Source organism: Curcuma longa, chromosome 11 (assembly GCF_044706935.1).
Source record: "Curcuma longa cultivar G26 ecotype Majalengka, Jawa Barat chromosome 11, ITB_CL_G26_1.1, whole genome shotgun sequence".
Taxonomy (NCBI): Eukaryota; Viridiplantae; Streptophyta; class Magnoliopsida; order Zingiberales; family Zingiberaceae; genus Curcuma; species Curcuma longa.
In genome coordinates this window covers 15,044,870-15,062,586 of record NC_133871.1, presented here as the reverse complement: position 1 = coordinate 15,062,586, position 17,717 = coordinate 15,044,870, and the positions used below count along the sequence as shown (strand labels likewise).

General features: G+C 38.9%; 2 protein-coding genes and 1 pseudogene across 2 annotated transcripts; 1 reads left to right on the top strand and 2 right to left on the bottom strand.

Annotated features, from left to right (window-relative positions):
* Positions 1–2,061: 2,061 nt before the first annotated feature.
* On the bottom strand, positions 2,062–3,681 carry LOC141840509 (ethylene-responsive transcription factor CRF5-like). Its single transcript, XM_074728519.1, has 2 exons — positions 3,586–3,681; positions 2,062–3,416 (listed from the first exon to the last, which is right to left on the bottom strand). The coding sequence occupies exon 2, from the start codon at positions 3,365–3,367 to the stop codon at positions 2,315–2,317; it is 1,053 nt and encodes a 350-aa protein (XP_074584620.1). The 5' UTR covers positions 3,368–3,416; positions 3,586–3,681; the 3' UTR covers positions 2,062–2,314.
* Positions 3,682–7,838: 4,157 nt separating this feature from the next.
* LOC141840057 (uncharacterized protein At5g41620-like) lies at positions 7,839–14,401 on the bottom strand. Its single transcript, XM_074727946.1, is given in 4 exon segments — positions 7,839–8,989; positions 8,991–9,653; positions 10,053–10,178; positions 13,745–14,401. Coding segments are annotated over 4 exon segments (2,046 nt in total). The 5' UTR covers positions 14,075–14,401; the 3' UTR covers positions 7,839–8,062.
* On the top strand, positions 11,380–12,265 carry LOC141839483 (uncharacterized; annotated as a pseudogene).
* Positions 14,402–17,717: the final 3,316 nt, after the last annotated feature.

Genomic DNA, 17,717 nt, shown 5'->3' with positions numbered 1-17,717 from the left:
GTTACGCCCGGGGAAGCATCTTCTGTGCAATTCAGATAGATCAAAAAAGAATGCTCACCAAGCATTCATATAATACTAATTAATAGTTGATAAAGTGTGGCATGAAACAAAAAAAAAGAGCTTAATTTCAGAGTTTGAGGATCCCATGAATATTATATTTATGAAACGCTACAGATTAACTACTAGCACATGAGCAAGTACTGGAAAATGAAGAGCACTAGAAGCTGTCTTTTGCTAAGAAGACTGCTTCGCCATCATGAGTTTGAATTTGTTCTTCTTCCACAGCTTATCCGTGGGGTAAGTGTCAATCAAGGAAGTGGACCTCCAATGTGTCAAGGCAATGAAGTAGATGCCGAGTATTATCAGAAAAAGTGTCGATTGTTACCAGAAAATTCCAAGTCCAAGCATTAAAGGATCCACACACTGAGACTTAAGCATGCTTCTTCCTCCTCCAGTTGATGATGACTAACAAAAGTTGCTTGCTTCTGAACTAGACTTGACCTCGTGCTCTGGGAATTGATTATCTATGTGGCAATTGTTTTCTCTCGAATGTTTAATTCCTCCACTTAAATTAAGTAGATCATAAAGATGTCGTTAATACATAAGACTAATTCAAGAGAAAAGAAAGCAAACTTATCATCCATTGACAGATTGACTCATGGTCATAAGATAATGATTGATGATCTGATTGCAGTCTAAATTAAGCTTCCGTGAGCAACAACACCTGGTTTTTTGTAATGGAGAAAAAAAACTAAATGAAGAGAAAATAAGGGAATTAAATGGTTCCTAATTTATATCTGAAGAGAGGGCAAAAACATACGAAACATTCTTTTCACCTAAAGAAATTAAGAGGAAGGAAAATTATTATTATTATCACACATATATGGTCAAACCATAGAAAATGAGGGAAAGGATTCTCATGCATGCCTCCTCACTTCATTTCATCCAAAAGGCATTAAATGTGGAATGAGGGACAGGGAAACTGTCTCCTAGTGTCTTTTATTGCTCATGTGTTTGTGTGTTTCCATCTAAGGAAACACAAAACAAATAAGTTTGGGTAGAGTAAAAAGTCTTACACATTAGAGCCAAATTATCTACATTGGCTTGGCTTGGCTTGATCCAATCCTACTTGGGTTAGTTCTTTCTTCAATTTTTCATTTTTCTTATGCATGCATCAATTTGTTTCCTCGTGGACACTTATGAATGAATTTTCATAAATATCATAATATCTTTCATCCCATTTTTTATTTATTTATAGTTCACCTCACGTTCAACAAAATTTATTATCATCAAAGAGATGAGTTATAAACCCTGCATGAAGGTTTAAAAAGTTTTTCTAACTTCTTTGATACAAGGAGAAAAAATAGGGAAAAATTAAAGTCATTTGGAGTTCCTTTCTCCTTTCTTTTGATTCTCTCCCAACATGAAGGGAAAAGTTTGATTTTATCATTTTCTCTTCTTTCAAGTTTGATACAGGAAAGAATGAAATATGTTGCTCCTTTTTTTTGCCTCTGCTTCCACTCAAGTAGATATGATACATAGCTAGTGATTGAAATATGTGTGAGATGCCATCTTATTTTTGATCCAATTGGGAATTAAATTAATTATCTACTCCCAAAAGAATCATTTGAGTACGATTTAATAGACAACAACAAGTATCAAGGCTAGCTATTTAGTTTGATATCTAGGTGAAAAGATCAATCAATTGATCAGTAAATGATATTAACTGAAGAATGAATCGATCAGAAAGAATAAACTGAGAAGAAAACAAATTTTAATTTATCACCCACTTTTCGGTCAGTTCAAACCAGTTTAATTTTTCTGTATATTATTTCTAACCAAAACCAGATCAAATAAAAATTAGATTTTCAACCGAAAATACGAACAGAGCAGAAGCCTATCAACTGGACAGTTGACCGAACATCATATCTTAACAAATCTAATCAGAAGCCACGTGTCGGACAATGAATCCAACTGGGACGCGTCTGCACGTGTTAGAAGCCGTTAAAAGAGTACACACAAGGATATGCAATCCAATGCTATGTCGCACGACAATACTGCTTTTAAATTTTAATGAGGATTTATTTTAACAACTAAAACAAATAAAGACGTAAATAATCACGGAATAAAAATGCTTCTCATCGCTCACTGGAAATTACTTTTTCTAGTTACCAACACCGGAAGAGATTTTAAAAGAAATATAATAATACGAAATTAGAAAACAAATAAATAAAAAAGGCAAGAAGATATTTTCGATCCAAAATTGGTCGCCGAATCGGCGTCCGGCGACGAAACTGCGATAAATGGTTCTGGTTCAGATGGCGGCGGGGAGGAACTCGTTGGCGAAGAAGTCACCGATATCGGAGAAGAAATCGTCTCCTCCGGTGGTGGTGGCGAGGTCGAGGTCACCTGAGTTGAGGAGGAACTCGTCGCTCAAATCCTCGGGTACGAAGTAGATCGGCGTCGAGTCGTCGTCAAAGAACCCGAGCGGCAAAGCCCCTTGTACGCTGAGGAAGTCGTCGAACATTGTTTCTCTGTCGTCCGGGAGCAGAAATCCGCCCGGTTCCGCAGGAGAGATGCCCGCGGCACCGCCCACGGTTCTCGCCGGTGGATCCTCCGCTTGTTTGGTGGTGGAGGAGGAGGAGGAGGGAGAGGAGTGGCAGAGGACGGAGGTCGGCGAGTAGATGCTGTGAACCTCCTCGGCGGCGTTGTCGCACTCGCTTGAGACGGAGGAGTGGTTGTTCTCCGATAGCATCTTCTTCGCCGCCGGAAGGCTCTCGGAGGTGTTACTATGAGCAGCGCCCACCTCCGGCGGCCGCGCGAAGTTTGTAATAGCGTCGGCCCCACGGAGTCGGATGGCGGCGGAGTCGTACACCTTGGCTGCCTCCTCGGCGGTTTCGTACGTGCCGAGCCACACCCGTACTCGCCGCCAGGGGTCTCGTATCTCCGCAGCGTACTTCCCCCACGCTCGCCGGCGGACGCCGCGGAACCTCGGCACGTCTCCATCTCCGCCTCCGACCACCTTAGATCCGGCCTTTCTCTTCCTCGGGGCGGCGGCGGCGACCTTCGAGGTCTTGACCCTTCCTGCCTCGCCCTCTGCCGGAGCCGCAGCGCGGGCCTGTCGAGCCTCCAGCCGGATCTCGTGCACGTGCCTGCGGACGCGGCGTCGGAGGTGGCCGCAGTAAACATCATCGCTCGACGAGTCGGTGGCGTCGTAGTCGTCGCAGAAGACGCGCACCGTGCGCAGCCGCGGCGCAGCGTCCGCAGGGCGACGCCTAGGCTTCCCGGTGACCACCTTGGCGGTCATCAGGACGTGGTCCGTCAGCTTAACCGGAATCAAAAACGCAGCATCCACGTTCATGCCCATGCTCTGTTATCTACTCTGTTCGCATCTATTCCCCTTGGCTACTATTCACCTGCAATGCATCCAGCACCCCAAAACCCACCATGTATTAATAAAAATACAATCTTTTCAGCCTCGATGCAGCAAAAAGCCAATTTGCAAATAGTAAAAAGAAACAAGACGGAGAAGGATCCCGATGAAAGGGAAGAACAAAGAGGGGAAAGAAGAATGAGTTCTTCTACCTCGAAGAACCAAAGCCCAGCACCAGGCACCAGCAATCTAAGACCTTGAATACGTGCCAGAGAAGGTCAAGAGCGAGAACGAGCTTCCTGGTTCTAGAAAATAAACCTCAAGAGAAATCAACTCTGAATAGAAAAAGGTACAGAGAGAAGAGAGGAGAGGGGAGGAGAGGAGAGGACAAAGTTGGAGGAGGCAGAAAGTACCGGGACTCGCTGTTTTATAGGATCCATCCGTGTCGAATTCCACAACCCAGCAGCGCTCCAGTAATACATTTTCTCCTTACTATTTTTTTTTTTTTTGCCTCTTTTATAAAACCGCAATGCTATGTATTAATTAAATATATTTTATTTTTTTCTTAACTATTAGTACTTTTTAAGAAAATTAATTCTTTTCTCCCACACACAACCACGTGTCAACAATAATGATTATAATATTAATATAATAATTTGATTTCTACATTCCAAAATATATGCATTCAATATCCCTTTAAATTCGTCTCGCCAATTTTCAACCTCCCATTTCTCCTCCTTCCTAACAAATAACAATGAATGACTATTTCTTCTTTTTTTTCAAAATTAGAAATTATCAATGAATGGACATTTCTTAATGCATTTTTAATATTTTACTTGCAATTGCCTAAATCGATTCCTCTCGCCGGATTCAAAATGACACGAATCGCATTTTAACCTCATCGATCGACGCCAAGTTCATGTGCGTCGATATCTAAAATAATCAAACGACAACAACTAAGTTTTATAACCCAATGCACGCACTAAACCCGAGCCTTTTAATTTAATCCGTTTATTTATTTATTTTTTAACAGCTGCGTCGGGTGCTGCGCCGGTGCGCTTACCGCGACCACCTTACGATCATGATCACGGCGACGAATGTGTTAAAATACATCCAATGAGGAAACCTTTCCTCTTTCGTTAAAAAAATATGGTAAAATTCCATATAAACACCAAAATTTTCCCTTTTTTAAAATGGCTGCCGCAAATCTCAAATTTGTCAAGGTGTATCTCAAAATCTTTAAACTCTTGCTGTTTTATAGCCTAACTATTGACTTCATTATCTACCTTGACAACAAGTTGAAGTGACATATAATATTTTTATTATGCTAATGAATGATATTAATGATTGAAGGGTGAAATAATAATAGTAATAATAATTTACAAAGTTTAGAGATATTGATGATTTTAATTTCTCAGGGGCATTTGGAAAAACAAAGTTAACCAAGAAGGAATGAAAAGTTTTCATTAAAATATCAAGTTTAAATTTTTTAACCTAAAATGTTTTAGTGAAAATATTTTCTTTAAAATATCTTTTTATAATGTAAATATATTATTATATCAAATTGCATTTGATTTCAAGCAATAAGAAATTTGATTTTTTATTAAAAAATTAACTTTTACTTTTTATGAAAATATATATGGAAATATGGATTTATAGAATACAATTTAATAAATATTAGAAATTCTCCTTTTACGGATTGAAAATAAATTTACTATTATTTGGATTTACATGGACAATTTTTTAAAAAAAATTAAATGGAGAGTAAATTTATGTTTATTGTGCATTTCCAGCCAACTTAATTGACACATAATTAATGGCATAAATAGATCCAGAGAAGAAAAAAAAATGACAAGAAGTGATGAGATGAAAGACCTTAATTATTAACCCAATTCACTTGTACATGTCATCAATTGAATTTTTGTTCAGAGTTGATTGTTCGTTTTAAACAAAAGAATAATTAGATTCCAAACATGGAAAGATTTAGAAGATTTTCTTGACGTACGTGAACAAATAGATTGTGGATCCATCCAATAAATGAGGAAAAAAGATTTGGCTGATACGTTGAGTTGTCGGATTTAGATCCCACGTACTACATATACACTCGTTTAGTATTTAATCAATTCACTCCACTAATTTTTAAAAATTGGCGTGCAGACCGATAAGGAATCCCTGGACCGGCTCATTTTTCATGGTGGATTGATTTATTTCTTCACGGTCTAGTGGGATCACGTGATAGCCGCAAAGGACCGAGTATTTGACTACAGCTTTTCTCGAACTTGAAGAAAATATTAGGACAAAAATGACAAATATCTCTCCATTTTTAGCTTCAACATAAATATACAATAAGTCTCCACGGACCGATTCAAATGATTTCTATATGAGAGTTGTCATAATAAAATTTAAAAATCATTTTTTAATAGATACAAAATGTCTCGTTGGTTGTCTCATCCTTTCATACAATGGGTTATTAGTGATGAAATTCCACATGATTTATTTTCCTTCTAAATCGTTTAAAACAGGATTGAAAGGGCTTTCGGGATGAAAATATCATCTTGTGCTACTACAACTGTGAATTAATTTCTTTAACCAAATCCAGCCTCGGGCATTCAATTTTCACCAAATTGCAAGTTAAATTGCAAGTTGATTTGTAATATAATTTATAGCACTTCTCGATCAAAAATGTTGGCGTTCAAATTATTTTAAAATTGCCACATACCACAAATTGGGAGAGTAAGGTCAATAGATATGGAACTAACCCTCTATTCTCAAGTTATTTGACGTTTGTGACTCTTGCAAGCATGTTATATATATATTTTGCCATCATTTGAGTTGTAAATCGTCCATGCAAATATACATCTCAAGTTTATATATATATATATAAGTTTATATATATATATGTATATATTTACCTAATTACCCGACATATATACCGCCCGACCTATATATATATATATCACCGCCGGCCACCATCCCGTTTGACAAATGATGCAATTCGATATCTGACATTACAATTTGAGTCTATAAACATAGCCATTTATCAGCTTAATTACTCTAGCCTTTGCGTGGCTATGCTTTGGCAGCACATGTTCTATTATATATATATATATATATATATATATATATATATATATATACTAGGTCAAATCCTAGCGAGTTATTTATAAGTTTTCGAAATAATATATATATATATATATATATATATATATATTCGAACGGAAATATTTTAATGTTTCAAGGATTGCTTAACGCACATGGACATGCAAAACCTACGCCTCCCTACGTGTACTTCCAGGTGAGTTTTAATGAATGAATGAATGAATAAGCCAACTCTAGTGCAGCTGTTAAAGATGCCAAACGGACCCGACTGCCCTCGACCCGATCCGATGTAACCCATGCAGCCTTAGCTTCGACAAGCTGAACGATGCATGCCCAGAGGAAAATGGTAGCTTGTCGATCTGGTGACAACACGCTAGCTGGATTTTCCTGATATAGCAGGACCACTGATTGATTGTTGTGGCAGGTGGAGAGAATAGAGACCAGTCTCAAAGATCAGAACAAACAATCGGAAGGTTCAAACATGAAAGAAGAAGGAAACAAAGGTATGTGGAGATTTGATTTTCCATGTGTTAACAGCCATGCATTACTGTGAGTTTTTGATCTTTACGAATTAAGCAAAGTAAAACCTTGTCACTCTCGGAATTTATTGAACAGGTACACATTTCACCAACTTGCTAGTCGGTGAGAAATTTTCAATGATGCTACTCCATAAAGATATGTATTAATATTTCAATGCCAAAAAGATAAAAGATCCAGAAATACTTGCGGATATGGAACTCAAGAAGGTGGAAAAGATATCATTAATGCCACTACCGTGCTATTATTTGACTGAGACAAACAATGGGGATAAAGAAATTCAACACCCAAGGAAGAGGACAACGGAGGGTATTATTGCACCATCTTCAAACAGCCTGCAAGACCATGCTATTTCCTCAGGCATTGAAATAACATCACCATTTAATTTGCCCTATGATACTGACAGGTGAGTATCTCAGACATTGTTTGGCAGAAAAAGGAGGATGACAAACTTGACAGTAAGCATAGCAAGGGCCGCAGTGAGAACATGCGTCCACATACTCTAGCCCTGATCATAGTTTCCGGGTAACAAAACTTTGTAGTTTCTTTTACTTTATATTTTGCTGCGCGACCATTGAAAGATGCTGCATCATCTTCTCTATGATCGTGCGATAGAAGAAATTTTAATTGCATCTTAGGGCCTCCCATTGATTGAATCTGCATGCTAAACAAAAAGGCAACTAAGGAAATTATGCCTGATAGATTTAATAATTTAATTGATCAGAATATTAATTTTCCCCAAGAACTAAAGCCGCAGTCATCCAATTTTCAAGCATGCATATAATATTCCAATGAGACTACCTCAAATCTACTTCGGCATTTCAACTGCTAATGCTTCTACATATTTGATAAGATCGGTAATTAATACATAAAACATAAAACCAAGGACAAGTCCCTCATTATAGTTGTAAATGCCATCAAAGGCTATATAGCTCCAAAATCAATAAGAGCAATCAGAACAATGAACCAGCAGGCATTCACAATTTCATTGCGGGAGTAACATAATTTCTAAGGATGTAGAGTCTATTGTCAATGACACTGACTGACATGACTTCATCCCCGGTGCTTCATTCGAACTGTGGATGAGCGTTTTATGGTCTTCAAACGACTGTGTTTTCCCTCTAATCTTGCTTCAAGCAATTTTGTGTTCAAGCTGTTTTCCTTTACACCGCATGCCAGTCTGGAGGAAGACTCAGCTAGATAGGGCATTTGCTGGTACTTCCACCACTGAATTGGGCTATTTGTCTGGTGGGCATTTCCAAAATCAGAATCCTCAACTGAAGCAAATTGGGACTTCCATAACAAGTGAGAATCTTCATGGCATGTGCCATGATCCACTGAACCACACTCAGATATTGCTGCAAGATTTTTCACTGGATTATCAGTCTGATGCTTTGAACCATTCATGTGAGACAAATTCTGCTCTGTATCCTGTCTGTGTTCCTGAGAATGATAACAATCAGATTTAAGTGATCTGCTTGTTTCAGGGGGATCAACTTCAATTTTTGCTTGTTCACCGTCTGTTGGAAAGTGTACTTCCTGCACTCTGTTCAAAAGCTGAATTCTGTTTACAGATAGTTTTGCTTTGTCAATTATTTGGTTATATTGAATGTGCAAGTCTGATAAATTTTCCTTGCAATCCGGAGGGCCTATCTTTTCTCCCAGTGAAGTAGTCATTCCTCGAGTTTCCAGCTTTTCTAATACATTCTGGTTAATGTGTTTTAGCTTGTCATGGCTTCCATGGTTATGAGAACTCGCATTGAGCTCAAAGCAGAGTGTATCACTTGCCACAGATTCATCTTCATCATCAGCATCATGAGGTGCACTGGTAGCCCCATTTAAGTGGACAGACTCAAGAGATTGACGCCGTAAGTTACAGTGTTTCTTATCATCGTAAGCATTATTACTGCACAAGGCACTTTTTCGAGTTTGAAGAAATGATTCAATTTCATTTCTTAGTCTGTGTGCAACTGTTTTTTTTTTCAGCCAAATCTCCTTGAGCTTCAGCAATATTCATCTGAACTCGCTCATCGAGCCATGCTTCTGAAATATGAAGTACCAATCTATCTACTTTATGGCAGCAATCTCTAGGAGTTGTTTGGCTCAACTCCCTGACTTCCTGCTCATAATCTGTAATGCACTTTGCAAATTCATCACACAGGTCCTCCAAAAGGCCACATGACTTTCTCTCCCTGTCCAGATCTTTCAAAGCGTTCGCGTACACAGCATTCACTTCAGACAACTCTTTTCCTAGTTTTCGGTGAAGACTTTCAGAGTGTCTTCTAAGATGTCTCTCATCTTCAAGCTCATCTCTAACTGACTGTACTGCTTCCTTCACTTTCTGCTGCTCTTTGTTCCTCCTAATCAGTTTGTCATCACCAAGTTGCTTCATTAGATCATCCATTTCACAACGATATAGATGATGCTCTTGCATCAGCTCTTGAATGTGTGCTTGTGCATGCTCTAGCTCCACCTTCAATGCTTTCACCAATGATACATTCGAATCATGCTGTTCTTCCAGGCTCCAAACTCGATTTAGTAGTTTCAATAATTCTGTTGATGTTCTGAGACCATATCCTGCCTCGCCTTTTTTTTCCTGGAGATCTAGAAGACTGCAAGGGGTAGCTTGACTAACTGCAGCAATCTGCAAGTGGACAGATATTAACAGATACAACCTTTGAGACATTTACCTTCAAGTTCCTATCTTATTTCTTCCTTCCCAGTATAAGTAATGCAAACTTATAGTTAAACAAAAAACATAACGTTCGGCACCTAGACTTTGTTTGCACCAATATCTGAGTTGCAGCTTATCTTAGATACCATATAAAATGTATGTTGCTACAGAAAGGCTACACAGCTCACAGGTGTACATCACATGCTGCAGTTCTATTTTAAAATGCACAGCAAGCTTCATAGTATATATGAGAGACATAAGTGACACAATAGCATAATGCTCTTAGTCATGCATTGTATTGAAAAAAAGGGTATAATTTGGACCATGACCTCCAAAAAGAACCCAATTAAATGTTAAAAGCATGCTTACCTCCATGGAATTACTATAACTCGCAGGAGATGCAGGTTTCACAGCTCGGATTTTTCTCTCATTCAACTTGTAATTTTTTACTAATGAAGCTGCAACATGCCTCCTCAAACTACTTACATTTTCAGGCTGTAATAAAAAACAGAATAAGTTCATGGACAGTAACTACAACATCCAAATAAGTTTCTAAGAAGGCTGTGATACAAAGTTCACGCCATAGTAATAATCTACAAACTGCACAAAAATGTACTGAAGTTAATAATAAAAGGTTATGGTAATCATTATGTGGTTCACACAGCTGGAGTTCTTGGCTTCTTGCATGTTATTTGAGTGGAGGGAAAAAATCAAGAAGCTAACTGTTTTCTTATTTCATATGAGTTAATAGATGATCTTCTTATATGTTCATAGGGAAAAAAAATGTTCGCTCTTATGATATATATTGATGCAAGAGGCTCCGAATAATTTTTGTTATTATTTTAGGGTTATTTTCCTCTTTTGCATCTTACGATTTTGGATCTATTTAAACAATTATTAGTTAATGTTAGGGCATTATCTTTTATTTTGAATCAAATTATTTCGGTTAAACCTAGAGACGGCTTCTCTACGTTTGGTGATTTCTCGGTTCTTCTCTGAAATCCCTTTGTGAAAGCGAGCCTCCAGAATAATTGTTATTTTATCCAACGTCAATTGATATCAAAGCGCATCAGATCCAATGGAAGGTTGTCGCGGTCGTGATCGTAATGGGCAGGTTCCGAATGAGGAAGCCCCGCATCATGATTGTAGCGTGAGGATTGAAGATTTACAGAGGTTAGTTGCAGAATTAACTCACCATCTGACGGCGCGGGAGTTTGAAGATCGTGAGATCTCTAATCTTGATTTTAATTCCACTTTCGCAAACTCATATCACAATTGTGCTAAATTCCGAAAACACCATGATCGAGAGGAATGATATGGAGATCTCGATTTTTGGGTTGATCTACCCAAATTTTTTGGTACTTCACAAGGAAAAGGATTTGTTAATTGGATTACCCATAAGGAAGTGTCCGATCATGTGAAAGTGAAGTTGGTTGCCATCAAACTCAAAAGTTGAGCATCAGCGTGGTGGGAGCAGTTGCGACAATCACGTAACAGACAAGGCAAAGTCAAGATTACTGATTGGGAGAAGATGAAAATAAAAAGATAAATAGTCAACTTTCTTCTTTCCGGTTACACTCAAACTTTGTTCCAAGGACAATTAGGTTTCACCATAGAGGACGATAGCTTCAATGCCTAAGTAAAGTGCTTCTTCGGCTCTCGTCCCTTCAATAGCTTCCCCGCAAACTCCGTCCCGATGTCTTCTTGGAACATCGTTGGTGGCGATGTCGAGTGGCATCGTTGGATCCAAGAGAGCAAACCCTCAAAGAAAGGCTTCACAACTTTACCAATATCCCTTAAGGGCCCAGCATTTTGTTTGCCACACAATCTCAAAGACACGACCAGTGTGATCAAGATGGATGTGACTGCAATTGCGCTAGAAACGGCACAGCGAAAGCTCTTAGCAATGAGAGTCGGACCATCCCAAATAAACCAAGGAACATCTGCAGGAGGTGCACAACCACAATTTACACAATATCCTGGAGAGGTCCCTGTGGACCAGTATGTTCTGGAAGCTCAAGGCACCGATACAACCTCAAAACAGATAGCAGCATATTTGGCGAGACCTTATGTTATAAATGAAATTCCAGAAAAATTTACCCAGTTTCAAGGAATAACCCATGATATACATCAGGTAAAAACTGATTTTAAAGACACAGAATTGCTTCAACAGCCTGGTATCACAATGCTTAAACAAGTTGCCGCAGAAATTGTTGCACTGGAGTGAGTGGTTATTCCGATGATATCCTCAGGTTTCAACAGATATGGTGTTGCTCTAGCATATAATATCCCTGCCTCTGTAGGTGAGCATGCTGACCAATTATTCCCACCGATGGGAAACATTGTTGATATAGCAGACAAACCTTATGATGACTTCTCTCAAAGAGCGATGACAATGACAGGGGTTGATGAGGAGATAACACCTATAGGAGATGAAACCAGTGAGGTAGCTACCTACACATATATTGCGACATCTCAGGTTGTTTACCAAGAGCCCTGCGAATTATATTAAAGCGCGGAACCATATCAAGTAAGGATTCAAAAAATTCTATGGGGGAAATAGAGATCCAAGAGAAGCTTGAGAAAATCTGAGCCATTGCTGGGATCAGAGATGGTGGTACTGTCCAGCTAGACGAGGATGATTTGGAGGAGGAATTTAATCCAAAGGAGTATGATAAGAAGATGAAAGAAAAGTTCAGGGTTGATTATTATGATGATGGGGATATGGATCGTGGATTTGGGAACCAAGAAGAAGGAGATCTAGAGAAGTCAGATTTTGACAAGGAGGATGAATTGCTTTGCCTTCCGGAGGGATGGGATGATAGTGGAAAAGAGGGATTCGAGGCACTCAAGATTGGTTGTGATAATTCACTAGATACCAAAGATTGGATTATGCTAGAACTGTTAAAAGATAAGTTGTTGAACTGGTTGTCGATGAAACATCAAAACAACAAACAAGCAGACTGTTTGTTATCCAAGCAAGAACATGACATTATACATCATATTTCTGGTCTTGGATACAAGTGGACTTTGAATCCCATTCTTAAGTATGGTGTTGCCGAGTATAACAAGTTTAAGCTTAAAGATTGAAAGATTGGATCTTGTGAAATATTGCAGAAGATCAATAATAATGCTTATAGGTTACGCTTTCCTAGTCACTTGAAGACTCTTGATGTCTTTAATGTGAAGCACTTAAGTCTCTATTTTGTGGATTTTGATGACACCACTCTAAATTCGAGGACGAGTTCTTTTCAACCAGGGACAACTGATACAGGAGGCTCCGAATAATTTTTTGTTATTATTTTAAAGTTATTTTCGTGTTTTTTCATCTTAGAGTTTTAGATCTATTTAAACAATTGTTTAGTTGATGTTATGGCATTATGAATCAATTTATTTCGGTTAAACCTAGAGACAGTTTCTCTACGTTTGATGATTTCTTATTTCTTCTCTGAAATCTTTTTGTGAAAATGATGTTGGGATACAATCAAAGTTTCACATTGAAAATACATGGAAAATATCCTGAGGTTATCAAATGGAGATATCTATATTGGTATGAGACTTTTTGGATAAAACCCAAAAACAAATCCATAAGGGCTTGGGCTCCTAGTAAGGGGTCGGTTGGGACTATTAAGGAGGGGCTCCCAGTGGTCTTTTGTTTGAAGGGTAAATTTATTATAAGATGGACATATCTATATCAGATCTAACAGTGGTATCAGAGCAGGTTTATGTGAGGATCCTCACAAAGGAATGATCGAGGGTACTAGGAGCCCCTCAATCACAATATCTCCTCTAAATAACATCAAATGTTAATCACAATTTGACCACCAAGTTAGTCACAAGATTCACCGCCTCATCTAGTTTCATGCTGAAATCGTGAAAGAAAATGAATCAGAGGAGAAAATCCAATATTTTCTCTTTTTTTAGTTGGCAAGATTTCATTCGTAGTCACAGAAATGTGCATAAAATCAGTTCATAATCAATAATCACGACAAAAATAAACACATCATCAAGAAAGGCATTAAGTCGAACACTCAAACAACAATATGAATCACGAGACTTACCCGGTTGTCAAGACCGTCATCAATCGCCTTCCCTTCCCTTTGTCGTCGGAGCTTGTCGCCTCTCCGGCTCATCGCTGCGTAGGGCACCAAGTCCTGGTTCTCCCATAGGTTCGCTCCCAGCTTCCGCGCCGACACCGAACTCCTCTTCGGCTCGCTCAGTTCGCTCTCGGAAGAGCCGGGCGCTCCCAACTTCCAGGTGGGTACCGGAGTGCAAAGACCGCCCTTTTTCCCCACTGCGACCCCTCTCTTCAACTTTACCCCTAAAAACTCCTCTTTTTCACGTTCGCTGCTGCCCTCGTCATCACTTGCGACAGCCTTTCCCCCTTCCATGGCCCCCCACACTCGACCGTCTATCTTTTCCTCAAAAATCAAAATTTTCCCCCATCAGGAGCACAAGTAGGAGCCACACGCTCTTGCCCTTACCATCTCCTCCTGACTTCTCCTGCTGCTTCTGAAGCAGGCAGAATCCTTAGTAGTAGAGCCAAGATGGGGCCTTTATTAGGTTAAAGAAGTGGGGTTTGCTTGCAACGACAACTATTTCTCCCCTTCAGGGGAATACGAGCGATCAGAGAGTTAGATCAAGCGGCAAATCCAGTGGGGACTGAACCGAGGAGGGGGTGCTTCCCAGGCTTTAATTTTGAAATGCAGGGGAAGTTTTGAGGGGATGTATGCCACGAATTGGCGTGCAAACTGAGAGGGCAATCCAAGTCCTGACACGTCCGAAATGCATCTTTTGAGGCTGAGGACGCAGTTAGTTGTCGCAAATGGATTGGTTGTTAACAAGGAAATCATAGAGAAATCCGGTTACCCGTTAGCGGTTGTTACCTTTTTCATTTTACTTTTTAAATTTTGATGAATTATAGTTTACTCTTCAAACTTTAGAAAATTCTACTATTTTTTCTCTAAAATAGCACCATTTTCTTTCAAATTTTGGAAATTGTCCTAGAGCTTCAAAATCCTTTTAAAAATTTTAAATCCTATTATCCTCTTAACTATTATCATACTTATCTGACTACAAATGACAGCATCATTATCATGTTAATATTCTACTTACTAAATTAGTGATCTTAATAAATAATAGTGATAGACAAAATAGTATGAAATTAGCAATCTTCATTATAAAGAGTAAGCTTATGTTTATAAAATAAAAGTAAAAAAACATTAAAAGGTAAATAAAATAGATATCTTTCCTTCCAATTGACTTTTTAATATATTTAAATTCATAGAAGAAGAATGATATGATACTGAAGAACGGATCCTCCTGCATGCTGCAGTCACATTGAGAAAGGAAGTGACAGAAGGGATTTTGAGAACGGATCCTCAAAATCTGTTACCGAAGGATATGATTGATCCTTTTTCCCATGTTCTTTTCTATGAACACGATTCACAAGAGCCGTGCTGCAGTAACCATCGCTGACCAATCTTTTGCTGCAACTGGAAGTTAACAACTCGTACCGGATGAACACTCTCACCACCAATGCGCCGTCGTCCCGCTTTCTTACTGGTCAATCGCTTCCTTCCCACTGTCCGAGAATTTCCAACCCAACTGCCAAAGCAGTAGCTGCGAGTAATTTAGAGGTTTAATAGCTGTTTTAATTTTCTGTGGACGCCGATTTCTTCAGAACTCAATACGGTTAGCAACACGTAGCTCAATGCTCTTCCACTCTTAATATAGAACAATGATAATCCACATGCTCGTCGTTAGTGCAGAAGGATTTATAGAAAATTGATCTCTTGGGATAACTAAACTAGTTAATGCAGCATTCCACATGAAGCTCGCTTGTATTCCAAAAGCCCCGAAAAAATTGACTATGAAAATTTAGAGTTTCGGTGAGTAGCATTGATTGAGGGTTTCCTTTCAGAGACTTTGGGGTGGAACGATCTCATCGAATTAGCTGCAAACTTTCATAGAAGTAGAGGCTTAGATATGGGACACGCCATAGTTGCAGTCGAACCGAGTATTAGATGATAATTTAATAGGATACAAAAGAAAATTAATAAGTATTACTTTTGCGTATATAAATAGCTAGATTTGAAGGATTTGATTGGTTGGTTAAATCACTTCCTCCAGGCGCTGTGCGGGAGAATGATGGAGACGAGCTGCTGGTCGCCGGAGACCTGCGACCACAAAACACCGTGAGATGGCTGGCCGGCGGGACCGGCGAGACCACTCCGATGCCTAAGTCAGCGACGGCAGTTGAAGAGAAAACGAGTGGCAACAGTAGAAACAATGAGCACATACCTGGCCCCTCTACAGGGGCTCGCCTTATATAAGGAGGAGCTGGTCCGTACCCTGGGTACAGCAAGGGGAGCCTTACTGTGCGGGTACTTTCTGTACTGGCGCGGAATGGTGCCTTTAATGTCGAAGTACAATGTAGACAGTGTCGTACGCCGAGGCGGCGCGTGGCCATGCCGGACGGCGTGGCTGTCAGAAGGAGTGGTCAGTAGGACAAAAGGTACGATTCGGCCCCGACTCCTTGGGTCGGATCGGGGCTGCGACTTGGGTCGGGGATGCTGCTCAGTCGGGCCATCTGTGAGTCGGTGAGCCGGGTATGCCAACCACTCGGCTTATCTGGGCGATCGTCTCCTCGGCGGGCCCACTGGGCTGTCGGGCTTGGGTGGAGGCTCTGGGCTGGTACCCGGGAACCTGGATCCGAGTCCGAGTGCTTCAGCCGACTGTCCCCGATTGGTTTAACAAATTTTAACAACATTGATTGACAAAACACAGTTACTGAATGATAGGACAAATTATCCACGAGTTTCTCAGCCAATGATTTATTTGATTAAAATGAATGATAGGACGTATTTGTTAAAGATTATCAAATTATTATTTTATTAATCTAAATATTATATCCTAAAACTTAAACTCTAAACTTAATTAAATATTAATCTCTAAAAAATAAAAAAATTATATATATGTATATATATATATATTATATATATATATATATATATATACTAGAGGTTCACATATGTATAATATAAGATGTATAATATATTAAATCTTTTTTATATGGAGAGAGAGTTTTTCACATTTTAATAATGTCTAAATCATTTTAGATGTTGGACTACAAACGTGAAAGGAGTAGTTGTAGATCTCCCTCTAACAATGCATCGACATCCCCAAGCTGGACAACACTCGGATTGTCTATGTTTTAAAAAAGAAAACAATGCTCGACTTATTGAACTCAATTCGAGCAGTTTAATCATTCAAATCAACAAGTTGGATGGTTCAATCTTATGCGGTGGCCCCCAATTACAGTGGTAAAGGTTGTCTACGTAGTCTCTTAGATATTTAAGATTCGAGTTCTACGTATGTTGCAATGCTTCCAGTGGAAGGTTGATTTAAAAAAGTTAAGTTATTGGATTGATCCACTGTGAATATTTTTTAATTTATTTTGATAATCGATGAAAAATATTAGTGAGATCAAATCGATCTTTCTCTATATTGGTGTTAGCTAAATATATATATATATATATACCATGTGGTGTCCATAAATTGGTAATGTAAGGAGTCCGAAGAGGCAAAAGGAAGAAAAGGGGAGGGGAAAAAATAAGCATCTGTGTTATTTGTCTCAAGTAAATTTAAATGATAATTTCACACCATCTAATCTACTAATTCCCAACAAAATGGCCTTCGATTTCTGTGCTTGTTTTGCTTCTCCAATTTGGCATATATGATGAATCAATCATCTCCACCGCCGCCTGAAGCTCAACCTTTTGTTGCTTTCGGTTCAAGGCTACGTGTCCTCTACAACTTCGTCCTTTTCATAGGATTTCGTAGCCACTGAATCACAAAATCAAAATTGTAAGATGAATAATTAGTTGGAATATTTCTTATTGTTAATCCAAAAGGCTCCGTATATCAGATGTGGGACTTGGATTGCCTTATATTCAATCAAGCAATCTATCAAAACTTAAAGATATCCACATAGATCATGATTTTAATATCAATTGTTAAAATTGATAGAAT